This window comes from Lissotriton helveticus, chromosome 10 (assembly GCF_964261635.1).
Source record: "Lissotriton helveticus chromosome 10, aLisHel1.1, whole genome shotgun sequence".
Lineage (NCBI taxonomy): Eukaryota > Metazoa > Chordata > Amphibia > Caudata > Salamandridae > Lissotriton > Lissotriton helveticus.
The window spans coordinates 44,888,182-44,905,428 of record NC_136071.1 but is presented as its reverse complement, the minus strand read 5'-3'; the positions used below and the strand labels follow the sequence as shown (position 1 = coordinate 44,905,428).

The window sequence follows — 17,247 nt, the reverse complement described above, 5'->3', positions numbered from 1 at the left end:
GGGTATCTGTCCCTCCCTAAAACTCCCCCATTTAGTAGTATGTTTTTCCCACTTTCCAGCCCCACGATCACTCTCCCATTTACTACTACATGTTTTTCAGATCTTCCCATAGAAAAGCTGGGAAAGGTGGAGATTTCCACTTGTAGGTTTTTGAATTGCAGTGTATAGTAAGTAGTACTTAACGTATTACAAATTGCAGTTTGTCAACAGGCCCGCTGTTTAAAATAGTATTGCATGGAAGAAGGTAAGTACGGGACATACTTTAGTGCTAGAGGCACTCTTATGGTTTGACATCACGTGATGACCTTTGACTACCATCATTTAAATTGACTTTGATGTTTTACTTTACCCTAGCATGAATTTACGACATCCAGCATATGCCTTGTTTCTCTTGAAGATTTAATCTTGCAGTCTTGAAGAGCTTGCCAAGAACAGAACGTGTGGATGTGCATTTGAAAGCATGAGAGAGAGAGGTGTGGAACTTACTTTTTGGTCGTGAAGTGCAGTGTTATGAGCAGTGGTGCACAAATGTGCTTGGTGTTGTACATTGAGAGATGAAGTATGTGATTCTATAGGCAGTGGTGCACAAATGTGGATTTTGTTGTACATTTGGAGGTATTATGAAGCTCTTACTATTGGCTTTGACATGGCCTCATGTCATCCTGAATTCTGACTCTGTCTGGTTTGAGTTTTTTGCGCACAGAGAGGCCCCCAGAGTGTTTGCAAGTTGTTTGGGTTAATCACGTTCAAGGTTGTTTGTTTTGGGAGAAGAGATTATTTAATGTACCGAAGGCTTTTGTAAGCATTGTTAAGATAAAGGCTGAAACATGTGAGAATGTAGAGGGAACACAGGAACTCCTATTTGCCCTGGAATGCTTGCATGGAATGTGGCCAATTCCAGTAAGTTTCCTTGGCACAGAAGGAAAGACTTTCAAACCTTTTACTGTGTTTTGAGACTATAAAACTGAGGGTTGTTGACTTAGAAACCGGGATTTTGGAATTTGGATTGACACGGACGCATTTATTTCGGTACAGCGGACCCCTGGTTGCTGAGGCTCTTAACCCTTGCTGTAAAACCCCAGTCTGGAGCGGGCCAAGAGCCAGATGAAGTGTTTGAGTTTTGATTATTGCCATTGTGATTTGTGGCCAGTGGCTGTGGTTATTTGAGGTGTTTTCTTTGTGATGTGTGAGTGAATCAGAGTGCACATCCAAAGTAATCATTTGATGTATTTAGTGTAAATATCTTTCTGATTTCTTGCAGGACGTCCAGTACTATTTGCTGATAGTTTATTCATTATTATTATTCATGCATTTAACAGTTACATTTGCCAAGTGTGTTATTATTGCTTGCATATAAATATATATATCTCTATATACATTTGAATATTTTCATTTGACATCTGGGAAAGCCTTTCTGTTAGAGAGGATTGCATAAATAAAACCCCAAGTCTCATTCTAAAAAGAGAGTCTTTGATGTGTTTCACTTTTGTAAAGTGAAATCCCTTTCTAGGAGTTGTTGTGTTTTATGTCTCCTGCTTCGTCGTGTTTGGGCCATCTCGAGGGAGTGGTATTTTTGAGGGAGAAGCAAGACACACACTCATTCAGAACGGTAGCAGTGAGTGAAGGATTTAGCGAAGAAAAACTGGAGAATGGAGATATAAAGCAGTTTTGTATGTGGGGTTACGTGAGGCCAGGGAGAGGTTTTTGAGTATTGAAAGCTCATATGGTTATTTGTCCTGCAGTCTGGAAAGTACAGAGCTAAGAAAGAAAGAGATATGGATTTGTAGGCTCTCCAATGTGAGGTGAGAAGGGGAGCATGTAGGAAGGCAGTGCTGTAGTCAGCAGATGGAAGTGTAATTTGAAGAAGTGGTAGTGAGGTGGTCTGTATAGAGGTTAGGGGATGGGGTCAGTTGATGCCCATGCATAATAAGGTAGAAATGGCTCAGGGCAGACATGGTATTGATATACCTGGGAGAAAATGTCTTGGTTCAGTCCAGGGGCCTGGAACTTACAAAGATGATTAAAAGCGGCCTGCAGAGGAGGAATTAAAATGGGTGTGGACTGTAGGGTGCATTATGGACACAACTGCTGCCTAGGAGAGTTTGGAGAGGAAATGAAAACCCACAGCAATCCATAGGGTCAAGAAAGAGGAAATAGAGAGGCTTAGGGGAACTGAAAAAGTAAAAGATCCGAGTGTATAGACGTGTGGATAGTGTGTTTGAATGCCCAGTATTGTTTTGGCACAACATAATTCACCTGTTACTACTGGGCTTCAGAATTTATTTGAAGAAGTCGATGGGGGTTCTGGGGGACTGGGAGAGGAGTACACAGTGGGTGGGGGGCAGAAATAACACCCTGGATGGTGTGTTGCTGGTGGCGGTGTGACGAATCAATGAACAAAGAATTGAGAGAGCATTAAGGCTGTGACATCTCCTCTGCTATGACAGAGGAGCCTGGACCCCTTCCCAGCAGCCTCAAAAGTTGAAAAATAAAACACTAATAAAACAGGCTTATTGTCTTTTAATTTTTTATGTTCTAAGAGCTGAGTCTTGGGGCTGGACCTTGGGGACGACATTCATGGAGGGGGAGTGGTCGCCCTGCTGTCAGTGCGCATGTCGGTTTTGCTAGCCATTTTAGAACGGCCAAACTGATATGCGCACTGAGCTGTCTCCAACCTGAGCTGCATTGCCGGGTTGAAGACAGCAGACACAGGCTCCCAGTCTCTCTGGTAGTGTACATCCAGGTCGCTCAGGCCAATCCGGAAGCTGCTCTCATGCTGAAAGCAGCCTCGGGATTGGTGAAGAGAAGTCTGGGTGCCTGTTTGTAGCAATAGAGGAGCAGAAGAGAGGCGATGCGGAGGCCGACAGGTAAGTTATTTTTCTTTTTTTAATGTATTTTTGTCGTAGTTGATTCCCCCCGCCGGCCACTCTGCCGTGACACCAGCCGCTACTGTGTAAAGGAAGGAAAGGAGCATTAGAGAAGGAGAAAGAAGGAAAGTTGGGTCAAGAAGTAAGTCTGGTCCCCTGGTGAGCAGGATAGAAAACGAAAGAAAGTAATGGGAGAGAAAAATAGTTTAAAGGAACAGGGGTTTAGAGGGTGGGTGGACGGGTTAATCTTTATTTTAGTACATTGTATAGGGCATATAGATTGTCCAGCAAAGTTGAAGAATATTTTTTTATGGGAGCCTAACTTGCTCTCAAATAAAGCAACCTTTTCCCATTCACCCAGATGTGGTGTCAGTATGATTTTTCTCCTCATAAGTTGTTTTTACACCATATATGATCCCAACAATTGCACCCCCTGCCCCCCAAGCAGCCAAGGAAGTTTTACAGGTTAAACTTGCCATCTCAGACCTGGTACCTTGCATCCTGGCTACCAGGGGATGGTGAGAGGCTACTGTCCCATTCTTTATCAGATATCCTCCAAGTACCCTCAGAGTGATAATGCATGGGGACACCACCGGCACAGTAGAGGATACTATAAAGAGGAGCATGGATACCGCTCTCTTAGCATCACCTCTGCGCCTATCTTTTGTCGGGGTGGGGCGATGCGAAGGTACTTGTTGACTCCATATACCCCTACAACCCATCACCCAAGGGCTCAGTTAAGGGGCTGCTACTGACTCTGTTATCTATGGAAAACCCACCCTTCACCAGCAACAAAATACTTAGCTACCAGAAGCTGTAATGCCAAAAAAGCAGAAATAAATTAACAAGCACTAGTTCGGCTTTCCTTAGCGCTTCGATAGTTGCACTGTATAATGCGAAATACGCAAAAACACCCACAACATTTACATAAAGTGATGTATACATTGGTCTTTCCAGACGCATTGAAGGCTGCTGATGTTATTGCTGAGCCCAGCAAGCATACTATTACTAGGGCTCCCGAATTTATGTTATTTATATTTTTTTTAATTTCCGTCTGTATTTATCCATATTTATTTTTTAAGCCATCTTATTGGTATTTATCCATATTTATTTTGCGTTTTGAGAGCACATGGAGTTGTAAAATGGTACATTTCCACATTTATTTAACAATAAACATGGACTCATATGCAGATGCCTGTCACGTTTTAGCAAAATAGGCAGCCAAAAATAACAAAACACTACACCGACAGGTACATATTAGCATTACATATGAATATGTTAAGCTATGCCTATATTTTGGGACATCTCGTCCCATTTTTTACCTCCCCATGCTGTATACGTGATCAGCCTAGAATTCATGAAGAACAGCATGGAGAGTCATACACAAGAAACCCAATTGTCTTTATTATTTTTTTTAAACACATTGTTTTCTGTCTGTATTTATCTGTAAAAATCTGTAAAAATTGAAAACTGGGAGCCTTCATTATTATTACGGCGCTCAAGTAATGTGGGCAGATTTCCCCTGCCAGGACACATAACGTGCAACATGGTCTGCTTGGTATGCATACTACAAATTGCATTCTGGGAAGAAATGTTCAGTGGACATAAACCATCTTAATGCGGCTCTTTGAAGTCCGAAGTTTAAACCTAAGATATAAGCAGTGTTTAATTTGAGCCGGTGTTTGTAGGTGGGCCCACAGGTACTCATCTTTTGGGACTGACACTTATTTTTCATCGTCAGACTTAGATCCAGAGCAAGAGAGAGAAAAACACAAAAGGGGGATCGAAGGGGAAGAAAAAGACAGAAAAACAGTGTTAAAGGGAGAAAGCATGGATGAGAAGGTACTTGTGAGAGTGCGATAAAGGGGCTGGGAGTGTTTGGTGGTGGATGAAAGAGGCTTGAGGTGGATTCAAGACTATGAAGCCTTGGTATTAAGAACCCCAGACATTCTATAGCAGCGAACACAGACGTTCGAGTAAAACTCCAACTCTTTTACAAATTAAGCACTGGGGTTAAGTGATACCACACACAACTAACACAGCCTCTATGCTCCCTTCATACGAACCACCCTCATCCACTCTCTTCAACCTCCACCCGTACCCTCACCCCATCCTCAGCACCAAAGCTTACTCCACTAAATAAATCTGATGTTCCACTCTTCCCCACAACCCAATCACCAGAAACTTTCAGGACTTTCACTCTCACATTACCCTCACCTTCCACAGTACCCAAATCCACTAAAAAAGCACCCCAGACTTAATGATCCTCACCATCGCAGTGAGTATACTCCTCCACACATCACTTTCCGTCTTCCGTCTCTACACCCTCTCCTCTAACTTAGCCCTAGAAAATCACCTCCCCGTACCCACATCTAACCCTACCTCTCTTTCTCCCCATCACCACACAGCTCATTCCACACTGCACCGTTTCCCAAAAACGTACCACCCAACAGGTCACCTCATGATTGTCATCCACTCCTTTAAATCTTTCCACCCACACCTCACCGTCGCAACACCACACACAGCATCACCCAACACTATCCAAAAACAGCTCCCCAAGATTTACCCTACAGGCACTCTCTAGTTCACGCCTCGTCACTCGTACCCTTGTACAGCAGCTCTTCACTAACTCTGCACACACCTACACACCCAAGTCCCTCCTTGGTACCCACAACCTCCAGCTCCTAGGGGATGCTACACACAACCAGAAATAACAACCACAGTCATGCACACTGAACATTCAGGATGGAAGAGGTAGGCCATGAATAAATGATACAGTCAAGAATATAATCACAACATATATATCACCTCCTATGCCATCGCCCACGATACCTTCCATCCTAAAACCAGACACCTAACATAAAAAAATCACCCAAATACTACAAGCTTCATTCATAAATCCTCTCCATCATTCAAAATAACCATGCAATAAACACAAAAACCTAAACATGTCAAAACAACACTAAATTACCCCATGGAACACAGTCTACAAAACTTCACAACATGAGTCAACCCAGCATTAGGCATACAGGAAGATCTAACAGAGCACCCAGCCAAAGGTCAACCATTGCTCAACAGTCCTGCGATATATCACAGAAATTAACTCAACCCACACCTAAGAGCCAAACACCCACACATCTATTCCCACCAAACAAAAAACAGGCTGTCCCGCTCTTAACACACGTCACATTGCAGATTATAACAATCCCCATGACACAGCACTAACCATACCCAAACACAATACCCATTTTCTTCAAAGACCAATACAACACACTAAGACACCCAACAGCTCCCTAAAGCATACAACTCACCAATGTAACTCCTAACCCAACACCCAACAGCCGGATTAAGTCCTTGCTACCCACTCAAAGCCACATATAGCTTTGACCATCCAAACTCATCACACATTCTCCTCTGGACACAAATAGATGCTGGGAGATCAGACATCTCACCTCATCCCAGGATGGAAGTATCCAATCAAACAAATGGCTGCTCAGTCAAAAACCTCAGAGTCTCCATTCTTGACCTCCTGTGTTGCTTTGCAGCCCTTGGCAAGGAACACAACAGAATATATCCTTTCTGAATAATAACCGAAACAAGAAAGATCTGAATAAGAAGTCCATCCTGGAGCATCCAACTCTGAATACCCAGAAAGAGGAAGGGGCGACCAAACACACAGTGAACTAAGAAACTTAAGAAAGGCACATACTGTTGGGACTGAGACAGGATAGAACCTAGGAAGAGGGAGACAAGGGAAGAAGGTACACCAAGGTACCAAGGTAGGTACAAGGTACACCAAGGTAGGTACAAGGTACACCAAGGTAGGTAAGTTACCAAGATAGTACTGCCCTAATCAGCAACAACAGAGGAAGTATCACCTGTGCCCACACTGCCCAACATTTACAACAGTCCTAAACCCAAGCATAGGGTTGGAAGAAACAACTACATCAGTAACCAGTACACAGCAGTCATGTTGATGAAGGCAATCTGCCAAACACACACCATCAGCACCCCAAACACCTGAGGAAGTCCAGTAACAACCAGTGCAATGTAAGATGCAGCAAGACACACCCCATATACACAGTAACTGGACATTACCTCCCTGTCCGCCTTCCTCGTCGCAGTCATGGGTCACTGATAAAGATAGTGGCAAGAAAGGCCTGGACTCGGAGTAATGTAGATTACCAGTAAGTAACCGAGGCATTTTCACATAAGTCATGGAGATCAACCTGTATGAAGGGTGTCATGTTTGGGGCACCTAATCTTAATTCTATTGATGGACACGTGATACGTTTTGAATTCCATGCCCACAAAAGTAGAACTTTTTCCTGGTTTCAGTTCAACTATGCCTGTGATCATTTTGATTTCGTCCACAAATGTTTTGTGTGCGAAATCTCTAACACATTGAAGTTGAGGGCAAAATGGCGGTGGGTGGTGCATGCTCCGTTGCGTCACCTTTTTTCATTATTACTTTGCCACCGTTCCGGTTTACCAAATAGACAAAGGAGGCACCGGCCCATGGGCCCCACTCCTTTTAGGAGCCCGCAACAACGGATCAAAATAATATTGATTTGTTCTTGAAAGAAAATGACTAACAAGCTTACTTAAATATTGTTTCTAAAAGATAGATAACAATTAAACAACTCATAGAAACGAAAACTTTCCATTAAAGACTCTACAGAGACAAAGCTTTATTAATGTAATGTGCCCATTAGCAACTTAAAGTACATAAACCAGAGACATCAGATTCACATAAAACTCTGTCTCTTAAAAGTTCATCTTCTGGCAGCTGTCAGTTTGTAAAAAAATCAGGTGCATTGGGTATTAAAAGATAATTTGTAAGGGGGGACCTGATATTTCGACTGCCTTGCGGCCTCCAGAGGGTTTTATCCGGCGCTGCTTTGCCATGCGAATCCATGATTTAAGGGCATTGCTGACAGACAGATTGTGTTAGCCCTGGATTTTCTTTCAACAACCATGTGCACTCTGGGAATTGTGGTCCTAAGGGCATAATTAAATCCAATTGAACTAGCATACCCCAAAACAGTGGTCTGTTAAAGAAAGGCCCAGGACTGGATCAATGCCTCTTTGGTGGCAGAGGGATCTGGTGACCTCACACCAGGGGTCACAGGAACTTTGCTACAGGGGAGAACGAAATTATGTGGCAGGATTGACTTAATTATGCAGGAAAAGGGGCAAAATATACAGCGTAATAACAGCACATTTTAGGATAGTATTACTGCGTTATATTTTCTTTTTGACTTGTTACCACTGTCTGGGCTAGAATCCCACCTTATTAGTAACAGTTTAACAATCAAATAAAGCAATAGGCTATTTAAAGGTGGCCAGTCAATTTTTGAGAAGAGCCTTTCATTGTGCGGCAACACATGCTGCATATCATCAAGGGCCTTATCCCTGCTAGATATGTTTTTGCCCTATCACCAAGAGGGTGCTAACATGCATAATCGCAGTGGAGAAGTGTGGCTCAATGGTTAGAGCGGCAGACCCTGATGCAGAAGTCTGGCCCGGGACCAGGGTTCAATACCCGCCTCGGCGGGTCTTGGGCTCAACTTCCTTGGACCTGATAATTCTCACCGCGGTGCCTATTCTAATCATAAGTCCCACTCTGCAACTCTGGGCAATAGCTTGCTTAATCTCCACAACGGCCCCAACAACGCTAGGATGCCTGGCTTCCCCTGGGGGGTGCCCAGGAGTGGGCACTTCACAGGGAAAGGCCAGGAAGGGTTCCTCAGCGGTATTCGTACAAGCGCCGAGAGGCCTCCAGGTAGTCGTGCGCTATACAAGTACCTCTACATTTACATTTCGCACCCTTTTTTCCTACGCCTCCCTTTGCATCTCTAAGTGGGCGTTCCTTCCCAGAATAACTAGAGAAATATCGCTAACCGACATTTCTCCAATTATCAATGGGCACGCTAATAAGCATAGCGATAAGAAAAGTAGCGCTAAACACGGTTATCACTACTTTCCTTGTGCCTGCTTTTAGTTTGACTTAGCCATGATATCCAATGGAAGGTGGACATCATGGTTAAGTCGGCCCTGCCCTATCACCAACGTTTTGCCAATCATTGTGCAATTATCGCTGGATTTCCAGCGGTAATTGCACAATATGTAGCTATCGCTGATATTTCTATCGCTTTTCAGGTAAGCGTCGCTGATAGCGCGCCATTTCAGCGATATAAACCAGCGATAGCCGGCGATCATTATCCTAGCGCTAAGTGCGCTTAGCGATAATTATCGCCAGTTGTTGTTGATATGTCCCTAAATCGGTTCCAGCTAGAATTTTTTCGGAAAATCTGCATATTATGCAGCAGATATTGGATTAAGTGGCAAATGCAGCAAATCCATAGTTATGCGGAACACATCATGGCGGCAGAAACGCATAATTCCATTGGCCCTGCCTTTCACCCACTGATGTTGGGGCCGGGGTCCCCTTTCTTGGGAGTGGGTGTGTCTGATAGCCTGGCCCCTCCCAGGAAGCACCATTCCCCCTGCGAGCACATCTCTGTTAGGTTTATTCTTGACTCTTCTGCACACCAGAAGTGTGAGTCCTCTCTGTGAACGTTATTAGCACCTCTGTTGCTGAGGTGGCGGCTGCTGCACAGGGGCGGGCGACGCCCACATTGCACAACCTCAGGTGATTCATGGCTTCTTTCGCAGCGGTGGGGGGTCCACTGGCTCATCGTGCCATGTGCACAGCTGGGTGGCGTGGATCAAATTTGCGCCCCAATGCATCACAGGTGGGGTTTCCACATACCCATTTATTTATCACCCGGTCCTGTATTATTATTTCCAGGATGGTATAAATATTGGGAAAAGCAGTGAAATCCAATATTTTTCCCTTCTGAAACATAAACCAAAAACACATAAGGAAATGAGTTAAAAGGTAGTTGAGAGCTGTCTGAATAGTTTCAGAATGATTATCAGAGCAAAGCAAGGGATAAATGTCTTTTTACAAAAGAACCCTGACAGTTTAACACAAATTATTTTTCACTTGCTCTTGGATGCTCCAGAATAGCAAAACATAAACAAATTGCCAGTATATTTTCTAAGAAAAGTGGCAACCCTAATCACAGGTCACATGATCACGTGAATTTTCACATGATGTGACATTGATGGGAGCCTGACAGTAAATAAACTAGGCAAACACAAGGAGATGATGGATGGAGCACTGAAACTTTTCAGACACTCACCCCCAGTCACAGATCTGGGTTGAATCCATCATCGTTCTTTAGCTCACTTCGCCACCCCAGTTCAGACACAGCTATATGCAAATCAGTCTTGACCCTGTGCCTCATGGGAACAGTCCAGCCTGAACTGAGATAGCTGGGAACAGTCCAGCCCGAACTGCCAAGCCATGTCTTCCCTGGGCCGGAAACAAGCATCCTGGGACCGGTTTCTGGCTAACAGCCGTCTTCAGCCAGGCTAGCTTGAATCCAGTGGCAAAGTGAGTAAATAAAGTAGAACATTTATTTGAGGTGTGCTCTTCAGAGAACAGTTTGAATGCCCTCTGCTTACTTTTATAACTTCCCCGCCAGTAAGGAGTGCATCTTCCAATGCCTGATGGGTTGGTGGACTTCTGTTCCTACTTCTCGTGTGTGGGGGGCATGGCGCTCTGGGCTATGAGATGGGCTACGCTGAACTCTGATTACGTTTGTATGCTTGCCATTGCAGGATGCACCCATGGATGGACTGCAAGATATAATGTATGCCGACATTATCAATATACACATTGTTATTGTGATATGCTACTTGTTTTAGTTTGTTTGACACCAATATTATTTCATATTGAACCATGTACTCCTGACACAGTTTTATATCTAATGCATCGGGTGTTATGTACAAACGTCCATACTCGATTATATTGCATAATGTGCTTATTATGACCTAAAAATCAATATAAATTGGTTAAAAAAGTGCTTGATCCAATCACCATCTTAAGTCTCCCTACCTGCTGCACTGTGGACAATTTAAATCCGCTCTGCAGGGGTCCTTCAGTAGCGCAATGCCAGGGACCACCAGCAGGTGGCAGTGACTTCGAATCTACTGCGTCTAGACGGCGGCTCCTGCCCCCTACAGGAAATTCACACAAAAGATCATGCAATCCCTGGAGACTCTAGCAGTTGGCAGCTCACACATTGCCAGTGATGCAGTATAAAAAGTATTAAAAAAAATTTGGAAAAAATATGCTCTTTGGAAACAATTTCCTAATTCAGGCATTTTAATATGCTCTTAAGACGAGTTTTATTTAAAAAAAATTGTTTTTAGAAACAGGAATGTGATTTGCACCTTTTTTTTAACTAAAAAAGTCATATTCCTGTGATTAGACCCAGTTACATGAATTTTGGTGTTTAGTACCCTGAATGTTTTCCCCAATTGGTTGAAATTCTGGCTGCTTTACTATTTCTATTGCATGTCCGGTCGTGCACATGGTGTCGTTTATCATGCCTATGAACCCCCTCCTTTTTTCATCCGTTGTAGGCGGTGGCACCTGTGAGGTGATTGCGGCCCATCGGTGCTGCAACCGAAACCGCATTGAGGAACGTTCGCAAACGGTCAAATGTTCCTGTCTGCCGGGGAAAGTGGCCGGCACAACGCGAGCCAAGCCATCGTGTGTGGACGGTGAGTCGAGAAGAAACAAAATGGCGGCCTGCCTCTGAGATTATTAAAATATTGATATGCATTTTATAATATTTCTACCTAACACCCTAACTCATTCCAAGTGTATGATTTCTTTCGGCTACAGTTTGGATCTGAGTAAGTTATGATTGTGGTGGTGCTGACAACCCTAATCTGCAAATTTTGGTGGTTTTTGGTTTTCATATCTCAGCTGTCTAGTTGACGTAAGTTTTCTACATTTTGTTTATTTTTTTATTTCTTTGAAGTAGTTTGCGAAGCAGGTCTATCCCCAATCTTTTAGATTTCATTTATATAGCGCTTACTACCCCTGACGATGAGTCAAGGTTTTTGGTTGGTGATCCAAGTTTCTGGTTGGTGGCCCATCAGTGATAGTCATCACGAGACGTAAAGGGTGGTGCATGAGCCTTACCCAGGGTCGGATTGGTAATGCGGGCGCTCGGGAAATAGCCGAAGGGCCGGTAGCCGAGTTCTCGCTGTGGGCTGCTTTTTTGGACAGCCTGGAGGCTGTCTGTGCTGTTCGGATGCCGCCAGTGGCCCGGTGGGTGCCTGAGTGGTCTTTCTAGAGGCAGATGAGCCGAGGTTTCACTCCCTTTCTCTCGCTGGGCCGGTCTATAGGTGTATGCTGATTGAGGGGGGGTGGCAGAGGGCCTGAGCAGAGGTGGTCTCACTTGCTTTCATGTGTGGCTCAGCAGTGTGAACTAATCTGTGCATTTAAGTGAAGTTCATAAAACATGTCCCCACCCCCTTTCTTTTCATAAAACCTCACTGAAGCAGTGTTTTGCAGAAAGGCAATACGCAAATGTGGGCCACTTTTTTTGGGTGTGCCCGGGCCGATTTTTTATCCCAATCCAACCCTGGCCTTACCGGATCACAATCAGTGATTAGTTTATGAGTTACTGACATGATTCCTGGACCATGTCTCTTTGGGCCTTGTTTTTGATCCCCTGAGACGTCATCGGCTTCGCTTCACAGACTCAAGGCCTGGGTTAACGGCTCCAACCCTGTTTCCTTATAGGATTTCTTTGGGGTTAGCATTATTCTCCACCCCAATGGGATGTGCTTTCTTTAACGGTTGGTTAGCCGGTGACCAGTTTACCCCTACAGGGATCTCTGTGGCTGGTAGGTCAGTGGTTGTGTTCTATATCCTGTGTTAAATGTGCCAACGTTCAAAATGTTAAAGCACCAGCTACATAATCTGGTGCAAGGGTGTAGTGACCCACCCACTATACCAGCTTTAGCGGGGGTGCTTATGGAGCAGATTACATTGTTTTATGTTCCTTCTTTCATCCCTGGCCGGAAGGTGGATCCCCACCGAGACCAGGAAGACGGTCACCCAGGCCCTCATCACCAGCCGCCTGGACTACGGCAACTCCCTCTACGCCAGAACCACCGCCAAACTCCAGAAGAGACTCCAGCGGATCCAGAACGCCTCAACCCGACTCATCCTGGACATCCCCCGTCGTAGCCACATCTCCGGACACCTGAGAGACCTGCACTGGCTCCCGGTCAACAAGAGAATCACCTTCCGTCTCCTCACCCACGCACACAAAACCCTACACAACCAAGGCCCAGGGTATCTCAACAGTCGCCTCAACTTCTACGCTCCCAAACGCCAGCTTCGATCGACCGGCCACGCCCTCGCTGCCGTCCCCCGCATTCGAAGAGCCACCACAGGGGGACGGTCCTTCTCCTACCTCGCCGCCAAGACATGGAACTCCCTCCCGACCCACCTCCGCCTGACCCAGGACCACCTCGCCTTCAGGAAGCAACTCAAGACCTGGCTGTTCGAGCAGTAGCGGACCCCCCTCCCCTAGCGCCTTGAGACCCTCCGGGTGAGTAGTGCGCTATATAAATGCTTTGATTGATTGATTGATTGATTGAAGGTCATCGCACATCAGAAGGAGTAACAAATAAATTCCACAAGAATACGGTGCAAAAAATGACAGGAGCATGATAAGAATAAAGGGATAGAAAGCTAGAAAAAAGGACAGATGGAATGAGACGCATAGATGGAAAGAATTAAGTACACGTAACACCAAAAGAAAGATGATAGAAAGAAGAAAAGAAGCATAAAAGTAATACTTTCAAGAAGATGGAAAGGGTGAATGAGAGAAATAAGTCAGTGCTTGTAAGTTTGTGGTTTTGAGCCAAAATCCTTTAAAATTACGCAACAGTATTCATCATTTTGCACCGTTTTCTGCAATTTTTCCCCACCTCATTGGTAGGGTTGGGCGGCACACTTTACTCGCATATTAATTGTCATATATAGGTCAAAGCAGGGGGGTATTTTATCTCTCTGGCCACTCTGAGACTAATCGGGGCCTAAAAACAGGGCTGCGTTCTTTCCCCAACTCTTTTTAATTTATATACGGCAGATTTGGGGAGGACGCTTCAAAATGCCAACCTGGAAGTCCTGGAATAGGCCCCAATAAATTCAAAATATTGTAATACGCAGATGACCTGGTAGTGATGGCCCATACCAAAATTGACTACAAAGGGGACTAAATGCCCTTAATACTTTCAACGAGACCAATGTACTGGTCATAAATCCACACAAGACTAAAGTGATAGGGCCATATGTATCAAAAGCCTCTTTTGCGAGTCTCAAATAGCGATTTTTTGCGAATCGCTATTTGAGAATCGCGAAATGCTATGTATGTAGGATTTGCAATAAATTTTGCAAATCCTACATATTCCTTAATTGCGAATCTCAATGTGCGATTCGCAATTAAGAAATACCTCCCCATTCATTCCTATGGGCCTAAAGGCCCATAGGAATGAATGGGAAGACATTCTCAATTTGCGATTAGCAATTAGAGAATCGCAAATTGAGAATGCAATTTCAAGGGTGCAAGGGTGTCAAAAGGACACCCTGTTGCACCCCTGAAATAAGCATGGGTGCACATGTGGCGCACATACATGCCCTGAGGGCATGTATGTGCTTCACATTGCACTTTGAAAAATGCAAAAAAAAGTGAATTTTTCAAAGAAATCGCAAATTACCACCAACTTGTAGTTGGTGGTAATTTGCGATTCCTTAAGGCCAAATTGCACTTGTTTGGTGCTTCTTACATTGCATTTAAGGAATTGCAAAATTTGTGAATCCTTAAATGCAATCACAAAATAAGGAATCCCAAATTTTGCGATTTCTTTATTTTGCACGCAGATTTGCCTTCATACATACCATTTAGCAAAATTGTGATCACATACGCTGAAATTCTGCGAATTTCGGCGTTTGCGATCGCAATTTTGCTTGATACATATGGCCCATAGTCTTTAGGCGTTGTGCGAAAAACAACATTACTCAAATGGAAAGTGGGAAACGAAATGATTTCCACCACAAGATCATATAATTATCTAGGAGTATGGCTTAGCGACTCTGGGAAAGCGACTTCACAGCTACAAAAAATGAACTCAAAAGCTCAGTCGACAATTTACGCTCTATGCAAACTCCATGAGAAGCTGCAGAGTCCAACAATGGTACCAATAAGAAGAGTCATAGAATGTAAAATAAGGTCAATAGGTGGCTATGCACAGCAGATATTCCCAGGTAAAATGGATTGGCTGCTTGAGAAATCACAATGTCAGGCGTATAAATGTATATTCAAGTTAGAAAAGCATACCCGCAACAGCCTGATTGATTCACCTGGTGCAGCAAAACTATGAACGCCTGGGAATGCAGGCGAAATACTATTACCAAGTTCTGAAAGCACCTATTGGAAATGTAAAGAATATGCTTAAACCCATCTATGAAGGGACAACCAACCCATGGAAAACGTACATGCAAAAAGCTGTGGAAATACTTGGCCTGGCAACACAAAACTGGGGTCAAGAAGGGCTAAGCTATGTGTCAATCAAAAATGCACTCAAAAAACAAATTCAGCAATTCTCATGGGAAGCAGACTTATCAAACTATATAGCTAGGGGAGGCCTCTCCGGACTGATTAACATACAAAGACAATAGAATACAGCTTTACCTGAAGCAAGCACTGGGGATGAAGGCTTTAAAAAATATTCAATGGGCCAGGCTTGTGTCCCCTTCCAATTAAATCCCGGATGGAAATCCCTGACTTATATAACCAGGTGCAGACTCTGTAAGTAAAGGAAAGGAGTCCCGGCTGCACTTGGTATGCTGTAGTCTGGTCTGCTGCTGCTACATAAGAAGTTGTTAACCCCTTCCATGCGGGGGTAATTCCCCCGCTGTGCTGGGGGCGGGGGGACACGCACAGCGCCCCCGTGCTCATGACGAGCTGAGCTCGTCATGAGGCACAGTGCTTGTTTTTCGTCATGAACACACCCGTTTCCGTTGAACGTTCAGCACTGCAGGGGAATTATCCCCGCGTGTGAGCGTTCAACGGCTCATATGAGCACATGAGCACCGTGCCTCATGACGAGCTGAGCTCGTCATGAGCATAGAAGGTGTTAACCGTTTAAGTGCTGCCGTCGGCCAACGGTCGTCACGGGCACTACCTCCCCAGTGCTGCGTGCGACCGCTGGACGTCCAGTTCAGCACTGGATAATGGACAGCGCAGCACTGGGGAGGTTTATTTACGAAGCTCCTAAGGTGTTAAAGCCCATGTGTCTATCTAAAGGGGCTTGGACGTGCAAAGAAGCTGTATCTGCTTTGTCTCTTGCATTGTACCAACAGAACTGGCAACATTTAGGAAGTATATGTCTGAGTTGCGTGCTCGACTTGCCGACAAAGAAGGTACTGACGTCACCAGTTTGGTTTGCAGGAGCAACAAGTAAACAAGCAGGGAAGAGACTTGCCATGTAGTCCCAATATTAAGTTTATTATGTGGTAAAAGGCACTTGGGGCCATATGTATCAACATACTGATTTGCGATTCTCAAATAGCGTTTTTTTAGAAATCGCTATTTAAGACTCGCAAATAGGGATGTATGTAAAAAAATCGCAATTTTTTAGCGATTTCTTAATATTCCTTAATTGCGATTAGCAAATAGCGAATCGCAATTAAGGAATACTTTCCCATTCATTTCTATGGGCCAGGAGGCCCATAGGAATGAATGGGAAGTTATTCTCAATTTGTGATTCTCAATTTGAGAATCGCAAATTGAGAATAATTTCAAGGGTGCAGGGGTATCAAAAGGACACCCTGTTGCACCCCTGAAATAGGCATGTGCTTCACATTGCACTTTGAAAAATGCAAAAAAGTGCATATTTCAAAGAAATCGCAAATTACCACCAACTTGAAGTTGGTGGTAATTTGCGATTCCTTAAGCCCAAATTGCACTTTTTTGGTGCTTCTTACATTGCATTTAAGGAATTGCAAAATGTGCGATTCCTTAAATGCAATCGCTAAATAATGGAATCACAAATTTTGTGATTCTTTATTATTGCCGTCATTTCCTTCCTATACGGCGGCATAAGGGTCTCAAGACAAAGAATAGACATTTACGCTCAGTCAATGCTACCAAAAAATACTTTTTAAAGATGAACAAACATTTTATATAATTTTCTACGTTATTCAGATAGAAGTTTAACTATGTTTTTATCGATGTCTGAAAAATTGCAAATGATTTTAAGTAATAGTGCCATAAAACTTTTCATTCATTCACTCTGGCAAATCCCTTGTCTGTGAGTAGCCCGCAGGTCAAATCGCTGAGCGACAGGGCCAGGCAGACAGGGTCAGGCAGCCAGGGTCAGGCATCAAGGGTCAGGCATCAAGAGTCAGGCAGCCAGGGCCAGGTTGCAGACTGAT

General features: G+C 44.1%; 1 protein-coding gene across 1 annotated transcript in view; it reads left to right on the top strand.

The window, feature by feature from the left end:
* The window catches only part of LOC144785023 (chemokine-like protein TAFA-1), a 262,643-nt gene that overhangs the window by 220,447 nt on the left and 24,949 nt on the right, over positions 1-17,247 (top strand). The window contains exon 3 of the mRNA XM_078664140.1: positions 11,367-11,507. Within this exon, the coding sequence (XP_078520266.1) occupies positions 11,367-11,507 (141 nt within the window). The remainder of the gene's footprint in view (positions 1-11,366; positions 11,508-17,247) is intronic.